Below are 20,554 nucleotides of genomic sequence, written 5' to 3' on the forward strand. Positions count from 1 at the left end.
ATTGCTGATTAATGACAAGTTGAAGACTTGAAGTGCAATTTGTCTCGTTAGCCACAGAGACTTCACCCATCCCATTATCATTCCTATTTCTTCCGCAGTCTTATCTTTCAACGACGTCGTACAGGCTCCAGTCTTTCTCCGTACCTTGGAAGCCTCACAAGTCACAACCCGAAGAGCCAGCTGCCAACCGACGTTTTATCCATCAAAATAAAGAGAACAAGGTGAACATTTTTATGCCCTTTGTATTTCTTTCTTGTGCAATTTTGCAGAATTAATTGGTACCTGGGCCACCTAGGTTTTTTTTTTTTGAGTTTATTCAAATAATGGTGATTGATAGTTCAAAGACGGAGTATTTGGATTTAAACATATGGTCTGTGGATTATTGGGTTTCAGAAACTGATTTGGAAATCCCTTCTTTTATCTGAATTTTTCATTGCAAAGTACAACTTTGAAGCTAACAGAACCAGGAAAAATGATGGAATAGCATAAGATAAGAAGTCGAGGGAGGGAGGGTATTGCAATATAGCAAGTTATATCTCTTGCTAGACTATATATAGAACCCAAATGATGGTCCTGATGCAGTCCTCGCAGGCATTTTGATCACTAGAAAGCAGTTTTATGTGTGTTGTTTGGTGATGGGCATCCCAGTTTCCCCAACATGTATATCTTGCTTTAGTTTTGGATTCACAATGTGCAGTAGGGAAATGACAGCAAGTATCAAACGGAATTTGTTCACTAGTTGGTTCTTGATATCCTGTGATCTATCATAATGGCTGGGTGTTACTTATGTACTTTGAGTTTGCTTTTTTGTTCTTGATGTGGAGTATTCTGGCTTCAAATAGTGGTGTTTTGCAGGGCATTGACCAGGTGCATGTCTTCTCCCATTTCGATAAGTTGTTATGCCAATGCCTTTTCTTTGCCTTTTGCCTTTTCCAGTTTGATTTTTTTGGGCGTTCGGTAAATATTAGAACATGGGGTTGTATTAACTCGATAGACCAACCTTTCTGATAGCAATTCCCTTGGTTGCAACTTTTTATGTTGTCTCTAATTAAATCACCAGGGACTTGTGTTGCCACGACTTCTTGCTCTTTCTCTGGCCTTTCTGTTTTATTGTGCTCCTTAGTGTATTCTGCCCGAGTATCTCTTCTAGAAGTTAAGGTTACCTATTGCAAGCTCTGACTTACTGGATAGTGTTTGATTCAGGAGCAGAATAAACTCTTTAAAGGGTGACTAGGTAAATAGCAGCCGACAAGCAATGCCTGTAATAGTTCCATGGCCATGATGAAGCTGTTTGATGCTCATTGTCACCTACAAGATCCGAGGGTGTTCAATATGGCCCCACAGATAATCAGGAAAGCGCTTGATAATGGGGTTGCTCATTTTGCTGTCAATGGAGTCAGTGAGAGTGACTGGCATTTGGTTAAGGAGATGAGTGATAGGCATCCTTCGGTGATTCCAAATTTTGGGATCCATCCATGGTTTGTTGCTGACAGAACTCCCAATTGGCTGAACACTTTGAAGGAATTCTTTGAGGCTAATCCTGCAGCTTCAGTTGGAGAGATAGGTTTGGACAAAGGTTCACGTGGGAAGCAGATTGATTTTACAGACCAGGTTGAAGTTTTCCGACAGCAACTTCAGCTTGCTAAAGAGTTGAAAAGACCAGCATCTATCCACTGTGTGCGAGCTTTTGGTGATTTACTTGATATACTGAAATCTGAAGGACCATTCCCTGCTGGTGTGCTTTTGCATTCTTTCTTGGGTTCTGCCGAAATGGTTCCTGAATTTGCTAAGCTTGGTGCGTACTTTTCCTTTTCGGGGTTTCTTATGTCCATGAAGGAAACCAAGGCAAGGAAAATGTTGAAGTCTGTTCCTCGTGATAGAATTTTGTTGGAGACAGATGCACCCGATGCTCTTCCAAAATCAAACAATTCAGATTCTCTTCTTGTGATTGGAAGTCCTGATGAAGATTCAACTACCAAGGACAGTCCCTTGTTTGAGAATGCATCTCTAAAGGAAACCAACAAATCAACTTTGGAGACAGAAAACCTTAATCATCCTGCTAACATTCACCATGTACTGTCTTATGTAGCATCTTTGCTTGATATGACTAGGGAAGAACTTGCTGAAATTAGTTATGGAAATGCGGTAAACCTCTTCACTTATGAAGGTTCCAAGAAATATAACTAACAGGTAATTGTAGTTGTTTACTATTAATTATACAGGGTAAAATTTGTATTCAAAAAGGGCTCTTATATGTTTTCTCCTTGCACGTATTGAGAAAATGTAATTTTTTTTTTTTGTCAAAAGGGCTCTTATATGTTTTCTCCTTGCACGTATTGAGAAAATGTAATTGATCAACTTCATGCAGCACATTTGCTGTACTTGCAATGCAAGCATGTTTTGATAGCGTTGAGTCTCTTTCAATGCAGTAAAATGAACTGAAATGTCAATAAACCATTCACAAGCCAAAAGTACTTTCTGCCATCTTCAGCCTAATGATTGCCCCCCCAAAATTTCAGGGATGGGTCCGATCTAAATTCTATGCCTTTTGCACCTGTAGGCAATAGATGCTGAAGCTTTACAAGTTGGATGTTTCTCACTTCTCTTAGATCAGCCTTTTTTAGTACGATACAGTAGCATCATAAACAGAAATAAGCCAATAAATTTTCTGGTTGTGAAACCCTATGCTGTTGAAAGGCAATTCGTTTTGCTGACTGGTTTCAACATTAATGTTTCTGCCTTCCCATTTTATTGTGACTCCTCGTGATTTAGCTCGAGTTTTTCTTTTACTTTTCCCTGTGACAGGTATTAGTGGCTGGTCTAGTGCCTACTTGTTCCACAATATCAATCCAACGAAGTGGAGTAAAAGAGACTTGGATGTCTAGAAATCGATCTGAAGCTTCTTTGTAATTTCTGTTGTGACCGACATATTTTTACTGGTGCATACTGCAAGAAACCTGCTTTCCAGTCAGATAGGTTTACGTGTTGATGTGGCTGTCGCTAGAGAAAGTTCTGGCTAACTTGGAGGACATTGAACTACTACCAGGATATCTTGCACTCTTTTGTATGACTTGCAATTTATCATGGTCTACCAGTAATGCTACGTATAGATACAGAAGTGTTTATGTTCTGCAGCAGCATCAGCAAAAGCTATATCCTTTTGTGCTATGTCTTTTATGTTTCTAAAATCTTAGGTTCGTTGGAATTTTTTTCTCAATTATGGTGCCCTTGTACATAATCGAACATAAAAAAGATTCGCATACATAAATGGATCCTGCACTCAATGCCACTTTTGCTGCTACATTCCACTATTACATAAAAGACCACTTCCTCAAGATGCTCTCTCACAAATTCTTGGATCCACAGCCCATCACTCGTACTTCTTTTGTGATTTCAAAAGAGCTTCCACATCTCCAGTATAAGGAGCAACATGGTATGCATACTGCTGAATAACAGAGAAGGCAACCATCTCCACACAGATCAATAGATTCTGAATAGCTTCCTCAACGTGTTCCACATCTAACCAGAAATGCTGAGATCTAATGATGCCCGCTGCAGCTAGGATATCAAGCACCATGCCCTAAATATGTTGAAATACTAGCTTTAGTAACCAACAGTAATCCCATCAAGCATCAAGGAAAAATAGTAAAAAGAGGGAAACATGGTTTTAAGAAGCCTTTTTTTTTACTCTCTTGTGCTGTCAACAAGTCATGCTTAATTCTACTTTTAGATGGACATCATTGGAGATTAGCAGGGCATGTTATTTAATTGACTATATATGCATAAACTCATTCTGATTGCAAGAAAAAACACAGAGACAACAAAAATTTTGGTAAAGAAGCAGTTAATAAATTAGTATTGAACAAGCAAAATTATCTGCAACAGCATCAGACTAGCTTCAATATGATCTGGGAGGTAAACAAAAGAAGTTGAATGCTGCACAATGCATGCAAAGTATGTACACGTGGCAACAAGAATAGCAGCAAAATAATATGTCTGTACTCTTAATATAGGCATTGTGGCTTATAAACGTTGACAAAGACGAGCCTTTCCTGCTATATAGTAAGGCTTTAGAAAATAAAAATACAGTATAAGAGCAACTGTTAGACAATCTAAAGATGCTCAGCTTCATTACTATAACCAAGAAGCAATTACCTTCACCTTCTGCTTTATGTTTCTAGCATAGAGCACAACAACATCTCACAAAAGGATTGGATTTGGCCAATACATTTCTGGTAGTTCATATCTTTAATTTTTTGACCTTTGATGGCTTCCCTTTAAAGCATAATGCTGATAGTTAATCCCAGAATTATTAGAAGACCAAATGCCCCAGCTGTCAGGCCTATATGCATAAGAACCTTGTGTAGTTTTAGCATTGAAAATGCTCGGTCTTTCTAGAGCCAAAACCTTCCCAACCCCACCCCCTCCCTGAGAGAGAGAGAGGGAGGGAGGGGGGGGGGGAGGGGAGAAGATTTTTTCTCTGGGTCTTCATAAATTTGGCTGATCAGCGGGTAAAATTTGGCTATTGATACATCTGGACTGACTTTCTTTTTGGGGCACAGATGATACATCGTGGGTACAAGACAAAGTGATAGTTGAAACCAAGCAATTGCCTTGAGAAACACTAGCAATTACCACCAGTATAACTATTGTGCACTAAGCCGGAATAATTTAATGATACAACTGTATCATGCAGTTATTGAGATGGTTTACGTCTATCATAATTATTGGATTCTCTCTTTTCTGGTAACAATACATTTCTCACAAGCACATAAACAGATAGACAGTTGAAATCCTGGCATGTATTAAAAGATTCATCAAATTGATTTAACTCCAGGGGGTCAGACACCTGCACATACGTTGCTCATATCAGAACATAGCGATATAGGGATGCTCACATCTCATCCATGAATATAGTCTGCTTGTATTATGCTTACATATGGGCTCTCTCTTCTGCTTAGAGTAATGTTTCTTATCAAGCACAGACACAACAGAGAACACAAAAGTGTGGCACGTTACAAGATACACAACATTGTGTTTAACTGCAGGTGATCATTGTCCTAAAACTATAGGCATACACAGTTATAAGATAATTTCTGCTCATTACAAATGCAGATAAAGATTCAGCAATTTGAGAAGGTAAAACAGAAATGCAAACCTGCCAAAAGCTGAAGAAAACAATCCCCTTGATGCAAATGAACTTTGCAAGTGGCTTGTGTGGTTTCAATTCTTTAGCAAAGACATGGTAGAAGGCAAGTAGCGAATACATCGCTAAAAAGAATGACATGTTGAGAATGATGGAGAATGTCCAACTGACCCATCTGGGATAAATGCCAAGAAGCTGTAGTGTTATCATTAAGAGGGAGCATACAGGGCGAATGATGACAAACTGCCATGTCCAGTACTTGAGAAGCTTCAATGTTTGATGGTTCAATCGAGTAGTGCGAGGCTGAAATGCACAATCAATATTCAGTACAAACAACATGTGTAACACATTTACCACTCATCTAAACACAATATGAACAAAGAAATCCTACATGCTATGATCTTCAAAAACTGAGCAGAATCCTTGTTAAATCATGTTTGCACTTCATTCCAGTACAAACACACACACAGAGAGATATAAACACACACACACACGCACACACAAACTTGTAACGAATCGGAAAATGTTTAACAGACTTGTGCATATAAAATAAATTTCCAATGAATACAGGGCATTTTGTTATGGTATAGTTCATGATAAGTTGCAAGATGGCTGGATTTACCGAAATGGTGTTACTAGACGTAATACAAGACTCTTATAAGACTTTGTTTAATTTTGTTTCAGATTTAAAATGTGAAGAAATAAAATAAATTAGAACTGATGCAAATGGGACATTGCATAACTCAAATATCCCCTATCACATTTTGTCAAGATCATCTGTTTTGACATACCTTTAGCAAGAAGAGAAAGACTCCGCTAACAAAACCAAACGTTGTCCACCAAAATTCTAATATAGGAAAATTGTACTCCTGTTCCTATACAATTTAAACGCTACTTCTATGTAATTAACTCTTTCAATAAAAGCCTTACATTTTTACTTTTATATCTTCTTGCAGCAAGTCTTGTACAAAGTTACACTGAAACACGGTTAATAAAAAGCAGTAGTAAGTCTCACCTGGAAAAGAGTCATAGGAAAAGAATGGTGAATTTCCCTCCCTTTAATTTCATCCGGCACTATATTCTTGCTAATGGATATATTCAAATAGCTATACATCAAAGCCAAAAACTTTGCAATCACCTAAAATTCAACACAAGACAGGGCAAAATTAACTATTATCAGCACTAATTTCAACTTCAATAAGCAAAAGTCAAGCCCCAAATAACTGAAAGAGGCTCAAAATTGAACACCCCAAAATCAAGAATATGGACTTACTAAAGCTTCATAGCACTCCTTAATGGAGCCCAAGAACATGAAAAATGCCTTGCTACCTTGAAAATCCAACAGCCCCACAAATGAATCGACAGCATAAACAGGAGCCATGAGTATAATAATGATTATGGCCTTTTGTTCCTTCGGATTTTTCCAGTAAAACAGGTGCTGTGATAAGAGCTGTACAGTATAATGGACAGTCAGCAATACGCAGAACCCAGATCCCACAGTAGTAATCTGGCCTCGATCCATCTTTGTTATGTCCATTTTTTCAATAAAGTAACTTCAGCAGCTAGCTAGCTAAAACCAAGAAAGAAACACCAGTGTTCAATCAACAAAAGCCCAAGTGTCCACCAAGAAACGGTAAAGAAGTATCAGAATCTTTGATGTACTAATCAGCTGATCAGCCTTTTTAGTAAGGGGTAGAGAAATGGAAGAGTCGGATAAGGTATTGCGATGAATCCGTTATTCAATTGCTGAAAGCAACGTAGCTGAAAAGTCGGGAGTTTATGGAGTGACTGGCGCGTGAGTCTCTTGATTGCGCGAAAAGTAGCTGTTTACTGAGAAAACTGCTAACGCAGATTACACTGTTACAGATTCGATCAAGAGGAAGAAACCTATTAAGAGAGAAGTTTCACTATTAAGCTTTGAAATCTTTTGTGCCTCGGTCCTCCTCTTTTTTTTTTGTTAAAAAAATTTATTTGTTTACCTATAAATCTGTTTATATTCTTTTTAAAATTTTTTTACGTAGGGAAAGGGGTAGATTTATATGACTGGGAGCGAGAAGGGAAAATTGAACTCAATACCTCATATTTCTAGAGCTTTAGAAAAAACGTTTGATAATACATTTAAATCCAGTTTGTTTAATTATGAGAAAAATTGACTTCGAACTTTTTTGCTATCTGATTGTACAGAATTTTTGGATGGTCTACACTATAGGTCAAATTATGAACAAAAATATTAGTATCATGTTAAACTAATTGAAAAGCCCATATCCACAAGCCTCATGATCCATTGGACTATGGAATGAAGGATCCCGGTACATCTATGTGGAGTTGAATAAAGCCCAAGCCAGCGTATTAATCTGTCCAGATTTTGCCAAGAATTTATTAATCTTTCAAGATTTTGTGTTCAAGATTGAAATTTGAGCATTGGATGCCCATGGCCTTGAAGTCTTGTCGTTGCATAGTTTGTAAGGTAGCAATTACAGTCTCTCATACACCTCCATGGCTCCACCAAATAAAACAAAACAAAAGCCAATGTATTCAAGGCAGGAGCGACCAAAAGGGGAAGACAATATCATTATAACATATCAATCTCTTGGAACCATCGTTCATTGTCAAGAACATGGATAATGTGGACTGCCTAACCAGATGTAACTTCATGATCGAATCATCCCAAATACTGCCAAAGGTATGGTCCTTCTTAAATATGTCAAGGAAGGAGGCAAAGGTGGGGGCTTGAAAAGTGGGCTGCAGAATAAATATTCCTCTTTTTTGAACCGAACAAATGTGCAGAACTAGATTTCCGCAAAAGAGAATTATTGTGCATTGATACTAGTGTTGTTTTATGTATAATCATATAAAATAAAAGCATTATTTATACGAGGTTTGAGTTCATTGACTGTTAGTTGCACTGAGGTGCTGATGGGAAGAATGAACATGAGAACCATAATTACCCTCTTGGTAATCTTGGTCGTTGAAGGCTGTTATTGGGAAAGAGGGGTTTCAACAACTGTAACTTATGATCATAAGGCATTGGTTATTGATGGAAAGAGGAGGATTTTGCAGTCAGGCTCCATACATTATCCACGAGCTACACCTGATGTGAGTTGGAACTGAAGTTAACTGGTAATTACATGCAATTGTTGTTTTTGGCTGATTTTGAGGCAATGCTACTTTTACTGGAGAACTCCAGATGTGGCCAGGCATTATTAGCAAGGCGAAGGAAGGAGGATTGGATGTGATCGAGAGTTACGTTTTCTGGAATTATCATGAACCTGTTCGAGGGCAGGTATTAAGTAAATCATCTCTCGCTTCAATACTGAATATATTACTCTTCTTTACTTATTTGATGTGATTATAGTTGATAAGAAACATGACTGCTTGGTTTAGTATGTCGAAATGAGTAGAATATGATGAGAGGAGGACATTATCTCAACTGTTTGTATCATTAATCTGTGATAATGCCGAACTCTGGTTGTTATGTTAAGTTCTGTTTTGTGTTTGTGCCTTCTGTTTGACTTCGTGGTTTGATATCTGTTGTTGTAATGAGTATTATCTCGGTCTCACTTGTGATTTTGTCTCGGACATTTGTAGTATTACTTTGAGGGCAGATTTGATCTTGTAAGGTTCGTGAAGACGGTGCACGAAGCTGGCCTTTATGTCCATTTAAGAATTGGCCCCTACGCATGTGCTGAATGGAATTACGGGTTTGATTCTTATGCAATCTCCTTTTGATTCTGCAACAATTTGTCCATTATTTATACTTGCAAATTTTGTTTGCAACAATTTTCTTTTCGGCTTTTTTAGCCTGTAGGTAGTACTCGAAATAACTCATTACGTTATGATGTTTATGTTCTTAATTGACCAGTGTAATATTTATTCTGGTATGTCGAACTGATCAAGGCTAATTAATCTCTGACATGTTGTTTGAAGCTGTGAAATGAATTTCATTTCTTTGTATGCAGTAAGTTTTCAGTGTGAAGGTGTCCATGCTCTTCTTGACTTCTGTTTTTGACATGGACAGGGGATTCCCTGTTTGGTTACATTTTATTCCTGGAATTAAATTTCGAACTTCGAATGAACTTTTCAAGGTAATGGGCACATAGACTTTCTAAAGATCTTTCAATTGTTTAACTGCCTAGTTAGTTTCTCAATTTACTTGCGGACAAAACCCAAGAAAAGGATTAGACCAATTTAATTGGGCCAATTTTCTGTAATCCATGCAGAGGGAAATGAAGCGTTTCCTGAAAAAAGTAGTCAACTTAATGAAGGATGAGAATCTATTTGCATCTCAAGGCGGTCCAATCATTCTTGCACAGGTGGTTATCTTGCCTTTGTCATAGACTCTAGAAGTGAATTGTGTGCATTGGCTTTTGAAAATATGGTTTCTTTTCTTACTGGTTTGATTGATTGGCTCGAGTCAGTAATCCTTTTATGTAGCCTTTTGGATTGTTGATCGATTGTGTGAATGATTAGTTGGTCGTGAAGACAATATTTACTATATTGTGGACACAGCATGTGCGAAGTTTTCTTGATCCCTTCTCTCTGTAACAAGATCATGTATCCTAGGAATGTGATGATAAAGACATTGTCAGAAGAATATTGGAATTTTAATTAGTTCAAAACTTATCTATATTTTGGTGTCACGACCCAAACATGCAGGCTGGAAAACGAATCAGACTGATCTTTTGAAAGTTCCATAATCTATCTGAGCAACAAGATATCCTGTTGATAGCAACTTAATCACTTTAAAATAAATCTTTTTTTGGGTTCCCGAAGAAAGTTTGGAGCCCTAAAGTTGAAAAAGAAAAGTGACCCTTGTGTTGGGGTTGGGAGAAGTGACTTTAGTCTGTGAAAGTTTGCATGGCAATGAACTTAGGCCTTGATCTCCGGTATATCTTGGTGCTTCCTGCTTAATGTTTTACTAGTTCAAAGTTAGTACTTGTTCTTTAATTGGAAACTCAGCTGGAGAGGCATATAGAGACCGAAAGCACCATACCATGTGATCTGTCAGAGTAAAAGTGCAGTATGTTTTCAATCTTAAAATAACCCAACTTCTCTTTCGAAGTGTCCATTTCAGTGACCTGCTTCTAGCCTAATTTTTATGCAAGAAATGACCAACATCATGATTCATCAGTAACACCTGTTTCAGTGCTTGAGAATAAGTTCTATGAATCTAATTTCTTTTTTAGTTTTTGTTTTTACTTTTTATTGGCTTTTCTTGGCTTGGCTACTCATTTTTCCTTCAACCTTTTTTACTCTATAACAGGTAGAGAATGAATACGGGAATGTTGAGGATGCCTATGGAGTTGGTGGAAAGTTATATGTCAAATGGGCTGCTGAAACAGCTGTTAGTCTAAATACTACAGTCCCGTGGGTGATGTGTGCTCAGAAAGATGCACCCGATCCAATTGTATGCATACTAGCTTTCAATATTTCTTTACCAAGAATTTTTCCTGCACCATGTAATAATATACTTGTTTACTGCAAGCTAAATAAACCAAAGATCATGCAGATGGGGATGAGTTTTTATTATGCATCAGACATCAAAACTTGGTTACTTGGAAAAAGTTAAAGTTTTTGAGGGTTCAGGCTGGTGCAAATCATATTTATCTTCTTGCTTATCGGGATTGAGGGGAATGTTGGTGCATTCGAGGAATATACTAGATGGGCGGAATTTCATCAAAGCCTACTAGAAAGTGAAGTCATTAAGCATGAAGTCAATTACACAAGGAAGAAAATATAAGGAAATCATAATGTAGTTGGAAGGGTACGGTCTTAACTTTGTAGTTAATATACTTACAGCTGGTAGGTTTGATCCCATATAACAGTTATAGAATTTGGCAGTTAGTTATTTTAAGGAAAAGAAGATTTGGCAACTAATTAACAGAACTCTTGAGAAGTCCTAAAGGAGTCAGAGAGAGCTCTACATGTAGGCCATGGAGCCCCCTAACATGTCAAGTCCTGCAGTTAGGTCCTAAGGTTTATATGCATAGGAATATTGAAAATTTATTCAGTGTGCCCCCCTCACTGGACTCGCAGTTTCTCTTGTACCATGGTCTTCTAGCATTAGTTGCTCTCCTCTCTCTGCAGAATTTTGAATTCAAGAGTGGTTGGTAAATGATGAGAATAAGACCTTAACAGACCAGAGATGCAAGATTCATTGATTATTGTTTTGCTGTTTCTGAATTAGAATGACTGTGGACATGGAGGAGGATGTTGTAAAAACATACACTGAACTGCTTCTTCATTGGCTTAGGTGATAGAAACTCTGATTAGTCACTCCCCTACTGTCTTAATTTTATGTGCTTAACAAAAGTATTTTGGTATTTCTTGAATTTCTCAAAGGTACGTGCTATCTGCTGATTTAAAGGCCCAATATTGTGGCTAAGCATCATATTTGATATCTTTATTACATGTTGTGCATGAGTTTTGAAGATCCTATAAAACTTTCCTGATGTACTAAACTTTAATAATGCAGATAAACACATGCAATGGCTTTTATTGTGATGGATTCACCCCAAATTCCCCTTCCAAGCCAGCAATGTGGACAGAAAATTACCCTGGATGGTTGGATCACGAGCCCTTCATGCCCTCAATGAATTATTTACTGGCATAGTTGTAGATTATTTTGACTTATTTTCCAGTTCATTACTTAGGTTGGAATTTCTGAGAACCTTGTCTGGCTTGCAGGTTTCTTGCATTTGGTTATCCCATCCCTTATCGACCTGTTGAGGACATTGCTTTTGCAGTAGCACGCTTTTTCGAGAAAGGTGGAACTTTTCAAAACTATTACATGGTAGGTGATATGTATGTAAATTTGTTAGTACAGCTGCAAAATAATCTGGTGCTTTGAACTTCGATTATACAGGACTTCAACTTAATTTCTTTTTCAGTACTTCGGTGGCACCAACTTTGGGCGAACTGCAGGAGGTCCTTTGATTGCAACAAGCTATGATTATGATGCTCCACTGGATGAATATGGTAAACTTTCTTAAATGTTGTTAGTTGCAATTGGTCTTATGAAGGGATGTGAAACAGTATGCACGCAATATTATTAATGGTGACCTTCATTGTTCGCTATCTTGCACGGTATCTTGTTTAAAGTCATTCCTGTAAAAACTAGATGGAGTGCATGACAATGTAACAGATCGAACTTAATGAATTGCCCACATTAGAAGCTACCACCAGAATACACAGAACAGGAAAACTAACTTGAAATGGAGAAGTTTTGTCATCTCTACTCCCTGTCTTTTTATCCAATGAATTTCTTCTTTGATTCATCTATAGAAATGTAGGGGCGGGGTGTGATCTGTAACCGCCACTCTAACAAAGCCCCTGGCTGATCTGATATAGAAAACTTCTTTGAATTGCTGCCTGGGTATACACATCATCTGGCATATTATGGTGAATCTTTGTTCTGTCTGCAATGTGATCATACATCCATCTTTTTAGCTTTGACTCAGTTATTTCTAGAAGTTACTCAAAACGCCAAGTCGACTGGGAGCTGCCGGCTCCCATTACATTATCGTTCAGTTTTGGCTAGATTTTTTTCACAAAAAAAAGAAAAGAAGAAAAAGTGAAGTGTGCTGTCATCTCTCTATTTGCTTTATTCTTCTCTCTCTTACAATTTAGCATCCCGACTCTTCGTATTTGCTATAGTTTTCATGTTCAAGTTGCCTGCCAAGATATGGACAGACATTGAATTTCTTTTTTCTGCTTTATAACAATGTGGTTGAAAGAAGAATTGAATTGATAGAAATCCTCATCCAAGGAGTTTCAGTTACTGGTCAGATTATGAGATGATATATGATGCAGGTTTTATTAGACAGCCAAAATGGGGACACCTGCGTGACTTGCACATTGCAATTAAGCATTGTGAAGACTATTTGGTTGAAGCAGATCCATCTAGAGTATCACTTGGTATGAACCTTGAGGTATGCAATGCTCCAACTCCCTCATGACCGATTATAGTGAGAAACTGAAATTGCCAAGTTTGGAATAATGTTTTGAAAGGCATAACTGATTATTGAATAGTTATAAACTTTGGTGAGGATATACAATGTTTCCTTTCAAGTATCCTTTACCCAGGATACATTTTGGAAGGTAGAAGAATTTGGTTGCTGAAGATTTTGTATTGCTTTTGGAATTTATAATGGATGTCATGATGAATTAACCTGCTTATGTTTCAGGATATTCTGCCCACCCCCCCCCCCCCCAAAATGTTCTGAGTGATTAGGTTACCAGCTAACTGATTTTGCCTCATATGTACTTGGTCCTGTAACTTGCTTATGATGTTGAATTACAGAATTTTACACCTGATATAGGAATAAAACGTAAAACCAAAGAAAAATGTTGCTGAATGTGCTCTTTTTAATTCCATCATCTTGACAGGATTAATTTGTTTGATCAGGCACACGTGTACTATAAAACTTCAAACGATTGTGCAGCCTTTCTTGCTAACTATGACAGCAAAGGAGATGCCAACGTCACATTCAAGGGGAATACATATTTCCTTCCTGCTTGGTCTGTGAGCATTCTTCCAGACTGCAAAAATGTTGTTTTCAACACAGCAAAGGTAACTTGTGAAACACTTGCGTTAAGTTATACGCAGGATAGACACAGCGAAAGGCCAAGTTTTAAATCACATGTTGACTTTTTTGGCCTAATATCTAATCCCACATCGGTGGGATTAGTTGTAGGTGCAAGGCTTGAGAGTTATAAATTAACTCTCAAGCCTTCCCAATAGATACACCAAAGAGATACCAAAGAATTATTTGTAATTCTTTCTTCTTCCAAAATTATTGAGAACGCACCCGAAAATTGATAACGGAGTTCGGTCAATTTTACCTAATTTCCGGACACCGCCTAAACGACTCGCTCTTAATAATTTTGGGAGAAGAAAGAATAACAAATAATTCTTTGGTATCTCATTGGTGTATCTAATTGGGAAGGCTTGAGAGTTAATTTATAACTTTCAAGCCTTGCACCTACAACTATTCTCATCGATGTGGGATTAGAAATTATGTCAAAAGGTGGAGATTTGTTGACTTTTTTGGCATAATTTCTAATCTCACATCGGTGGGATTAGTTGTAGGTGCAAGGCTAGGATTAGTTGTAGGTGTAAGGCAAATTAACTTTCAAGCCTTCCCAATTAGATACACTAAAGAGACACCAAAGAATTATTTGTAATTCTTTCTTCTTCCAAAATTATTAAGAGCGGGTCGTTTAGGCGGTGTTCGGAGATTAAGCAAAATTGGCCGAACTCCGTTATCAATTTTCGGGTGCATTCTTTTCTTATCTCTTTTATTTATTCCGCATTTATTTAATAGTTTCTTTTCAATTGTAGTATAGTATTCAATATATTTGTAGTGTTTTATATGGTTCTTCTGGGTGTATTTTTCTTATTCGTGTGTACGTACTATTTATATATACACGGATCTGATTCCCTCTAGCCTTTCCTGGGAATTTACTTGGAATTGTAATTCTGTCTAAGGAGATTGTTTTAACGATCTTTCTTGGGAATTACTGAATCGGTTTAAATCACTAGTTGAATTTTTGAGTGGGAAATTACCTGATTTCCCCAACATCACAGCCCTGCTTAAGTTTAGAAATTTTTGCGACTCTTTCAAGATTTACTTATTTTGAATGGAGATTGTCCTAGTGCTGTATCTTCTTCTCGTCCACTCTGCCAAAGAGAGAAAATCTGTTTAGCTACGATGACGGCATGCTTGTGAATGAATGGAGCTTCTTTTTCGATTTTGGAATTTCTTGTTAACAATTACTGCTGACTAGTCTGCCAAGCAAACAGAGTTCTCTAGTTGGTTTTGATGTGCTTTATACAGCATTGCACTTAACCTGTAAAGAGTCTATGGTTCTACTGATTTAGATAAAAGCATTTAATGCCAAAGATAAAGTAAAAACTTCGAAAAAAGACTACTGATTTCACAGTCAATATCATATACATGAGTTCAAGACTGGAAGCACACCCGGAAGGAACTACACTAATTAAACTGCACATTTACATTATGACCATAGCCTTTATTGCCAAAATCTGTTACTTGTGAATTCATTTGAAGCTTTCAAATTTTACTTTTTACTTTTTCTTTGTATGTATTAAGTTTTTAACTGAAAGTTGACAGGACAATAGCCTGTTAAAATATTTTGGTGCACACAATCACCAAAGAGGTAGGTAATATATATATATATATATATATACACGCGCGCGTGGGGGCATATATAAATGTCGTTGACATATGAAAGTTTCTTCATTGACAGCCCAATTGCTGTTCCTCAGTTTCTCATATGTTTTATTCAACACGAGTTTCAGTCCTAGTGCTGTGTAACATGAACCTTCACATTTCAGTTGCTTTAATTATGTTTAGCATTATGCTTGTTATGAGAAGATCTATGACTCGTATCACATGGAACATGCAATTAACTTGTTTCCCTAAGAATTTTTCTCTGTGGATTTCAATTTCATTTTGGTAAATTTGTTTTATGTTTCAATGCTAGTGTTGCCCTGTTTCATGACCATCTTGATTAAACACACTATATATTTTTTTGTGGGTGATGGCCAAGGTTGTGTCCCAAAAGACCCTTGATGATGTTTCATTTGTACGTATTACGATTACAAGGAAGTCTTCTTTGGCGTCATCAGCATGGGATTGGTATAAAGAGAGAGTGGGCATTTGGGGCAGCAACTCATTTACAGCATCAGGTTTACTAGAGCAGATAAATACAACAAAAGATGCGAGTGATTTTCTATGGTACACAACAAGGTAACTAGTACACCAGGTATCTTGATATTACAGAACTTCACCCTCCCCCGTCCTGCCCCATCTTGTTGTGTCTTTGTGGGAGACATTAGTGTCATAAACGCAAACATGAGTTTCTGGGTCATCGTAGAACTAGATCAGGTATTGATGGCTATAGTTTGTTTGTTAGAATGTCAAATCTTTCAAAGTTTCTTCTGGGTAGTTTTTGTTTTGAATTGAGTTTTCCTTTCGAAACCCAAAGCGAATTATCAAGTTTCACTGAGTTTAACTTCCAGAAGCAACTGCTTGTACTCCTAATTTCATTACAATTGGGATGCAGGCTTACTAATTTTTTCACAATTTCTTTCTGCGTCTTACGAGACATTTGTCTAATACCTTTTTCTCTTGTTGTCATCAGTGTAAATGTGGATGAGAAAATTGAACGAGATCACAAGAATGTAGTAGTCTTGAGTATTGCAAGTTTGGGGCATGCAGCACTCGTTTTCGTGAACAAGAGGCCAGTAGGTAACCACGCATTGCTCAGATTTCTTGACTTCAAAAATTTTGCAGTACTCGGTTGTTCTGAAAGTTACATTATATACTTGTCTTCCAACATTGACGCTGGTATATATCTTTGATTAAGATGACCAGAGCAAGTTTGCAATTCTAAGTGCTAATATTACTTGTAGATCAGAAGACTGTCTATCGTAGCAATTTACTTTTTAAATACCCATGAAACATTAGTTCTGACATGTTGAGCCTTGCATCATCTTCCAATAAAATCACTCCTTTTCAAATATGGTATGACTAATTGGTAGCATACATGTTGACTAATTAAATGCATACATGTGACATTTGTAGTTGGTAATTTTTACTGACGTTACATCAAATATGTCCTAGTTTAGTTCAGGATCATCATACAGATTTCTACTGTAGGTATGGCATCCAAATGTTGGTTAGAAAGTGCATATCTGTGAATGTATGTGTATCTGCAAACAGTTTTTTTTTTTTTTTGTGGTCTTTTCTTGTAGGATTTGGTTATGGTAATCATGATGATGCCAGCTTTGTGCTTAAAAAGAAAATTAGTCTCAACCCTGGAAACAACACGTTGGATGTATTGAGCATGATTGTTGGTTTGCAGGTATGCAATTTTTCTTTTGTTTTTCTTTTTCTGTTTAGTTATGAAATTAAAGATTGCATTGTATCCTTGGCTGCTTTTCTTTTTGACAAACAGTAGAATTTTGATGTAAACATGATTTTGCAGGTAAGAGGAACAAATTTAATGTGTACATGTGCTGCATTGTCAACTTCTGGGTTGCTAGATTCTTTTATGTCCAAAGAATTAACTTATGATGCATGTTTTCTTGATAAGAAACATCACCTTGAAAAGTTGTTGGCCGCACCATTTGTCTTCCTAAACTTCATCTGGAAGAGGATTTTTAATGTTGATACAAAATGACAAGAATGGTACCTCTTGTGTAGTGATTTGATTTTGGGATGCTAGTTTTCTTTCTCCATTCATTGTAAAGTTGTTCCCCTTTTTCCTTGTAAACCATGTGGAAAGTAGAGGCAAATCTGGTGCTTTGCATGTTAAAATTGACTCACAAAAAGCTGTCTGAGGTCCATGGCATGGATTTTTGTCTTCTTTCATTGCATGATTGATGGTAGCCTGCATTAACCAACAAGTTCAGAATGTTACATAAAGTCTGGCACTTTCTGTCTTGTGCTTTTATATCGTCAAGCAATTCTCTGACACTAAAACAAATCACCAGAACTATGGACCATGGTTTGACATTCAAGGTGCAGGAGTTAATTCTGTTGTTCTCAGTGGTTTGAAGAATGCTAAGGAAAATCTTTCTTCAAAAAGATGGAACTATCAGGTTCTTACCTCTGCTCTCACGCAATATGTTTCAGCATCCAATGTTCTTATTCAATGTTTGTATTGATATTGTTGCACTCAGATAGATAATATGATTAACTTCTGTAAATATATTGATCATGTAACTTTATTTCATTTACTTGTTAACCAGAAAAACCATGAGCACTCTGTATGATTTCCCACTGCAATATATAATGTCCAATCCTATTAATGGATAATATATATGGGCAAACCATCTTAGGTTTTTGGTGCATTTACAACTTTAGATTCTAGTTCAGTTAAAAGTTACCAAAATAAATAAAATGGAGCATCAAGAAACAGGTTCTGTTCGTCAAAAGTAGCATGCCAGAATGGGAAAGGCAAGGGCAGTCATGCCTCTGTATAGCAGATCAAAATCATATGAAATGGTACTAGAAGTAATGCTTGTGAATGATTAAAACTTCGACTGAGTGGCATTGGATGAATGTTGAATGAAACACTCTCACAAATGTAATAGTAGACTTTGAGAATTGGAGCTTTATTAACTCAGTAAATACTCTCTGTACTGGCAACTTCAGTATCCAACATTGCGTTTGGACTCGAAGAAACGACTGCCAAAATTTCTGTGACTCTGTCATTCCATATTCCCTTGCCAGAATTTACTAAGTTGTTCATGGAAACCGTGAAAAAGAGAGAGCTTATCTTGGGTTTAATGAAGCAAATTTGATCAATTATGGACTTGGCATGCTATTTTCAGGTGGGACTCGAAGGAGAATCCCTTGGATTATATAAAGTAAATCTTCAAAATAGTTCACTATGGAAAAAGGGAAATGCTTTACCGACCAATCAGAGCCTAATATGGTACAAGGTAAGTCATGTGGATGACGTTTTCTAGTCTATTGAGTTGAAAAAGAGATAGCAAACTTTAATGTGTGCATAGCTGTAATCTGAGAGTAGATATAGCAGAAACATCAGCTGGCACGAGAAATCATTCCTGTTTTCCAGCTTAGTATAATTAGGTGAAATTGAATGAATATTCTGGCATGGTAGTTGGTAAAATGAAGTTTTTCCCAAATAGTGGACAGGGGGTAAAATATGCTAGGTACCTCTGCAGCATGCTTAGTTTGCTTCTATTTCTCTCAGGCCACCTTTCTTGCTCCTGATGGAAAAGGTCCAGTATCCGTTGATCTCTCCAGCATGGGGAAGGGTCAAGCATGGGTAAATGGTCGGAGTATAGGGCGATACTGGCCTGCCTATCACTCTCCATCAACTGGCTGCACCGACAATTGTGACTACAGGGGAAGCTATAATGCGTGGAAATGCTTGAAGAAATGTGGTCAACCTACTCAAACATTGTAAGTTGGAATCACACATATGGCCTCTGAAATTGATTCACTCATGTTCTGTCAAATTTTATCCACTAATCTATGAACATTCCAGCAGTTGGCACTGTTTAAAACTGAACGCCAACATCTTTTCTGTTCTTCATTTGATTCTGTATAAAGGGACAAATTTCAGGACAAATTATGTAACACATAAATTATGTTAGGTACCATATACCACGCCATTGGTTACATGCAGGCGAGAATATACTCGTTCTCCACGAAGAGATAGGAGGTGACCCTTCAAAAATTTCTTTGGTCGCACGGACTGGGCAAGAAATCTGTGCAAGTTTGTCAGAGGCTGACCTTCCACCTTCTGATACTTGGATCCCAAAAGTAGGATTTTCATCTGAAGTCCCTCAAGTTCGGCTGACCTGCGACCAAGGTTGGCACATAGCTTCAATTCGCTTTGCCAGCTTTGGAACTCCAGAAGGAGATTGTGGAGCATACATGCAAGGGAGTTGTCATGCCAATGTGACTTCCATCTATCAACAGGTGAGAAAATTTTCTGTTTCCCATATTTGCCAGGGTTTTTACCAATGATAACAGCCTTCAAGTTATTCAGCAGCTTGGCAATTTAAAACCATTGTGTTTAGTCCTTACAAAGAGCCGATCTTGTCCTTCGCGAATGCAGCACAATTATCATGCCCTTCTAAGTGAAAATACGCAAGTGTTGGTGATTATCATGTGATATTCTTACTCTGCATCTTTTGCCATTGTGATACCCCGCGAAGCTTTCGAATACTGATTGTTCTTTACTTCGAACTTGTTTCATCTGGGAGAATCTCCATTAATTTGCTTCAATGTTGTCTGTTAAGATTGTTTTTGACATGCTTCAATATTGACACTGCAGGCTTGCGTGGGCAAACAGCAATGTTCAGTTCCTCTCTTTGCAGCTAACCTCAGAGACCCATGTCCTGGGGTGCTGAAAAGGGTAGCAGTTCAAGCTGTTTGCAGTGTTTGAGACACAAATCAATCCTTCTCATGATTACTAGACTCGACTCAGAACGGACGTTTGTCTTACAAGTCACCATTTCGCTATTTCTTGAGCTTGTCAAAAGCAAAAACTGTGAGGAAACCATTCCGGCTCATGTCCATATTACCCTGCCGGAAAATGGTCCCTGCAATTTCGGTTATACATAATTGCATTTGAGCTACTTCAAATCTTTTTAGAGTCCTGAACTTAGAATTCGCTCCTAAGCAAGCACTTCAACAACGCGTCTAAAGGGAACACCACCATAATTTGAACTTTACTACATCCATGTCTTGCCTAGACCTAGAACAGTGAAGTCCAGACATAGCCAGAGGAATGAATCTCCATAAATGAGAAATTGGGGTCACTGCGTTTTGACTCATTAACATGTAGAAGTTCTCCACCTAGCAAGCATTGAGGCCAAAAATGCAGCAACTTTTACAT

At 37.5% G+C, this 20,554-nt stretch overlaps 3 protein-coding genes across 6 annotated transcripts; 2 read left to right on the plus strand and 1 right to left on the minus strand.

The window, feature by feature from the left end:
• Positions 1-38: 38 nt before the first annotated feature.
• LOC113730914 (uncharacterized) lies at positions 39-3,301 on the plus strand. Of its 4 annotated transcripts, none has more exons than XM_072078899.1 (3): positions 39-221; positions 1,210-2,190; positions 2,806-3,301. In XM_072078899.1, the coding sequence occupies exon 2, from the start codon at positions 1,273-1,275 to the stop codon at positions 2,185-2,187; it is 915 nt and encodes a 304-aa protein (XP_071935000.1). In that variant the 5' UTR covers positions 39-221; positions 1,210-1,272; the 3' UTR covers positions 2,188-2,190; positions 2,806-3,301. The 4 variants fall into 4 exon arrangements, with proteins under 4 accessions (XP_071935000.1, XP_071934999.1, XP_071934998.1 ...); XM_072078898.1 differs by having other exon boundaries at positions 40-221; positions 1,192-2,190; XM_072078897.1 differs by having other exon boundaries at positions 40-221; positions 1,204-2,190.
• Positions 3,196-7,116, minus strand: LOC113730915 (uncharacterized). Its single transcript, XM_027255906.2, has 4 exons — positions 6,420-7,116; positions 6,162-6,284; positions 5,159-5,449; positions 3,196-3,580 (listed from the first exon to the last, which is right to left on the minus strand). The coding sequence occupies exons 1-4, from the start codon at positions 6,681-6,683 to the stop codon at positions 3,371-3,373; spliced, it is 888 nt and encodes a 295-aa protein (XP_027111707.1). The 5' UTR covers positions 6,684-7,116; the 3' UTR covers positions 3,196-3,370.
• A 555-nt stretch (positions 7,117-7,671) lies between these two features.
• Positions 7,672-20,390, plus strand: LOC113730912 (beta-galactosidase 6). Its single transcript, XM_027255900.2, has 19 exons — positions 7,672-8,242; positions 8,334-8,429; positions 8,735-8,847; positions 9,165-9,231; positions 9,367-9,459; positions 10,410-10,553; positions 11,622-11,710; positions 11,834-11,939; positions 12,037-12,124; positions 12,959-13,077; positions 13,554-13,718; positions 15,722-15,921; positions 16,316-16,422; positions 16,929-17,038; positions 17,670-17,777; positions 18,513-18,623; positions 18,899-19,110; positions 19,305-19,632; positions 19,991-20,390. Exons 1-19 carry the CDS (start codon positions 8,063-8,065, stop codon positions 20,099-20,101), a joined length of 2,547 nt encoding a protein of 848 aa, XP_027111701.1. The 5' UTR covers positions 7,672-8,062; the 3' UTR covers positions 20,102-20,390.
• Positions 20,391-20,554: the final 164 nt, after the last annotated feature.

This window comes from Coffea arabica, chromosome 2e (genome assembly GCF_036785885.1).
Source record: "Coffea arabica cultivar ET-39 chromosome 2e, Coffea Arabica ET-39 HiFi, whole genome shotgun sequence".
Lineage (NCBI taxonomy): Eukaryota > Viridiplantae > Streptophyta > Magnoliopsida > Gentianales > Rubiaceae > Coffea > Coffea arabica.

Coding starts and splice junctions, on each gene's coding strand:
- LOC113730914 (XM_072078899.1), top strand. CDS start 1,273: ATGGCCATGATGAAGCTGTTTGATGCTCATTGTCACCTACAAGATCCG.
- LOC113730915 (XM_027255906.2), bottom strand. CDS start 6,683: ATGGACATAACAAAGATGGATCGAGGCCAGATTACTACTGTGGGATCT. Junction 6,285..6,419: donor AGGAGTGCTATGAAGCTTTA/GTAAGTCCATAT, acceptor GTTGAATTTTAG/GTGATTGCAAAGTTTTTGGC. Junction 5,450..6,161: donor TTCCTATGACTCTTTTCCAG/GTGAGACTTACT, acceptor TGTGCATTTCAG/CCTCGCACTACTCGATTGAA.
- LOC113730912 (XM_027255900.2), top strand. CDS start 8,063: ATGGGAAGAATGAACATGAGAACCATAATTACCCTCTTGGTAATCTTG. Junction 18,624..18,898: donor AGAGCCTAATATGGTACAAG/GTAAGTCATGTG, acceptor TATTTCTCTCAG/GCCACCTTTCTTGCTCCTGA. Junction 19,111..19,304: donor GGTCAACCTACTCAAACATT/GTAAGTTGGAAT, acceptor AAATTATGTTAG/GTACCATATACCACGCCATT.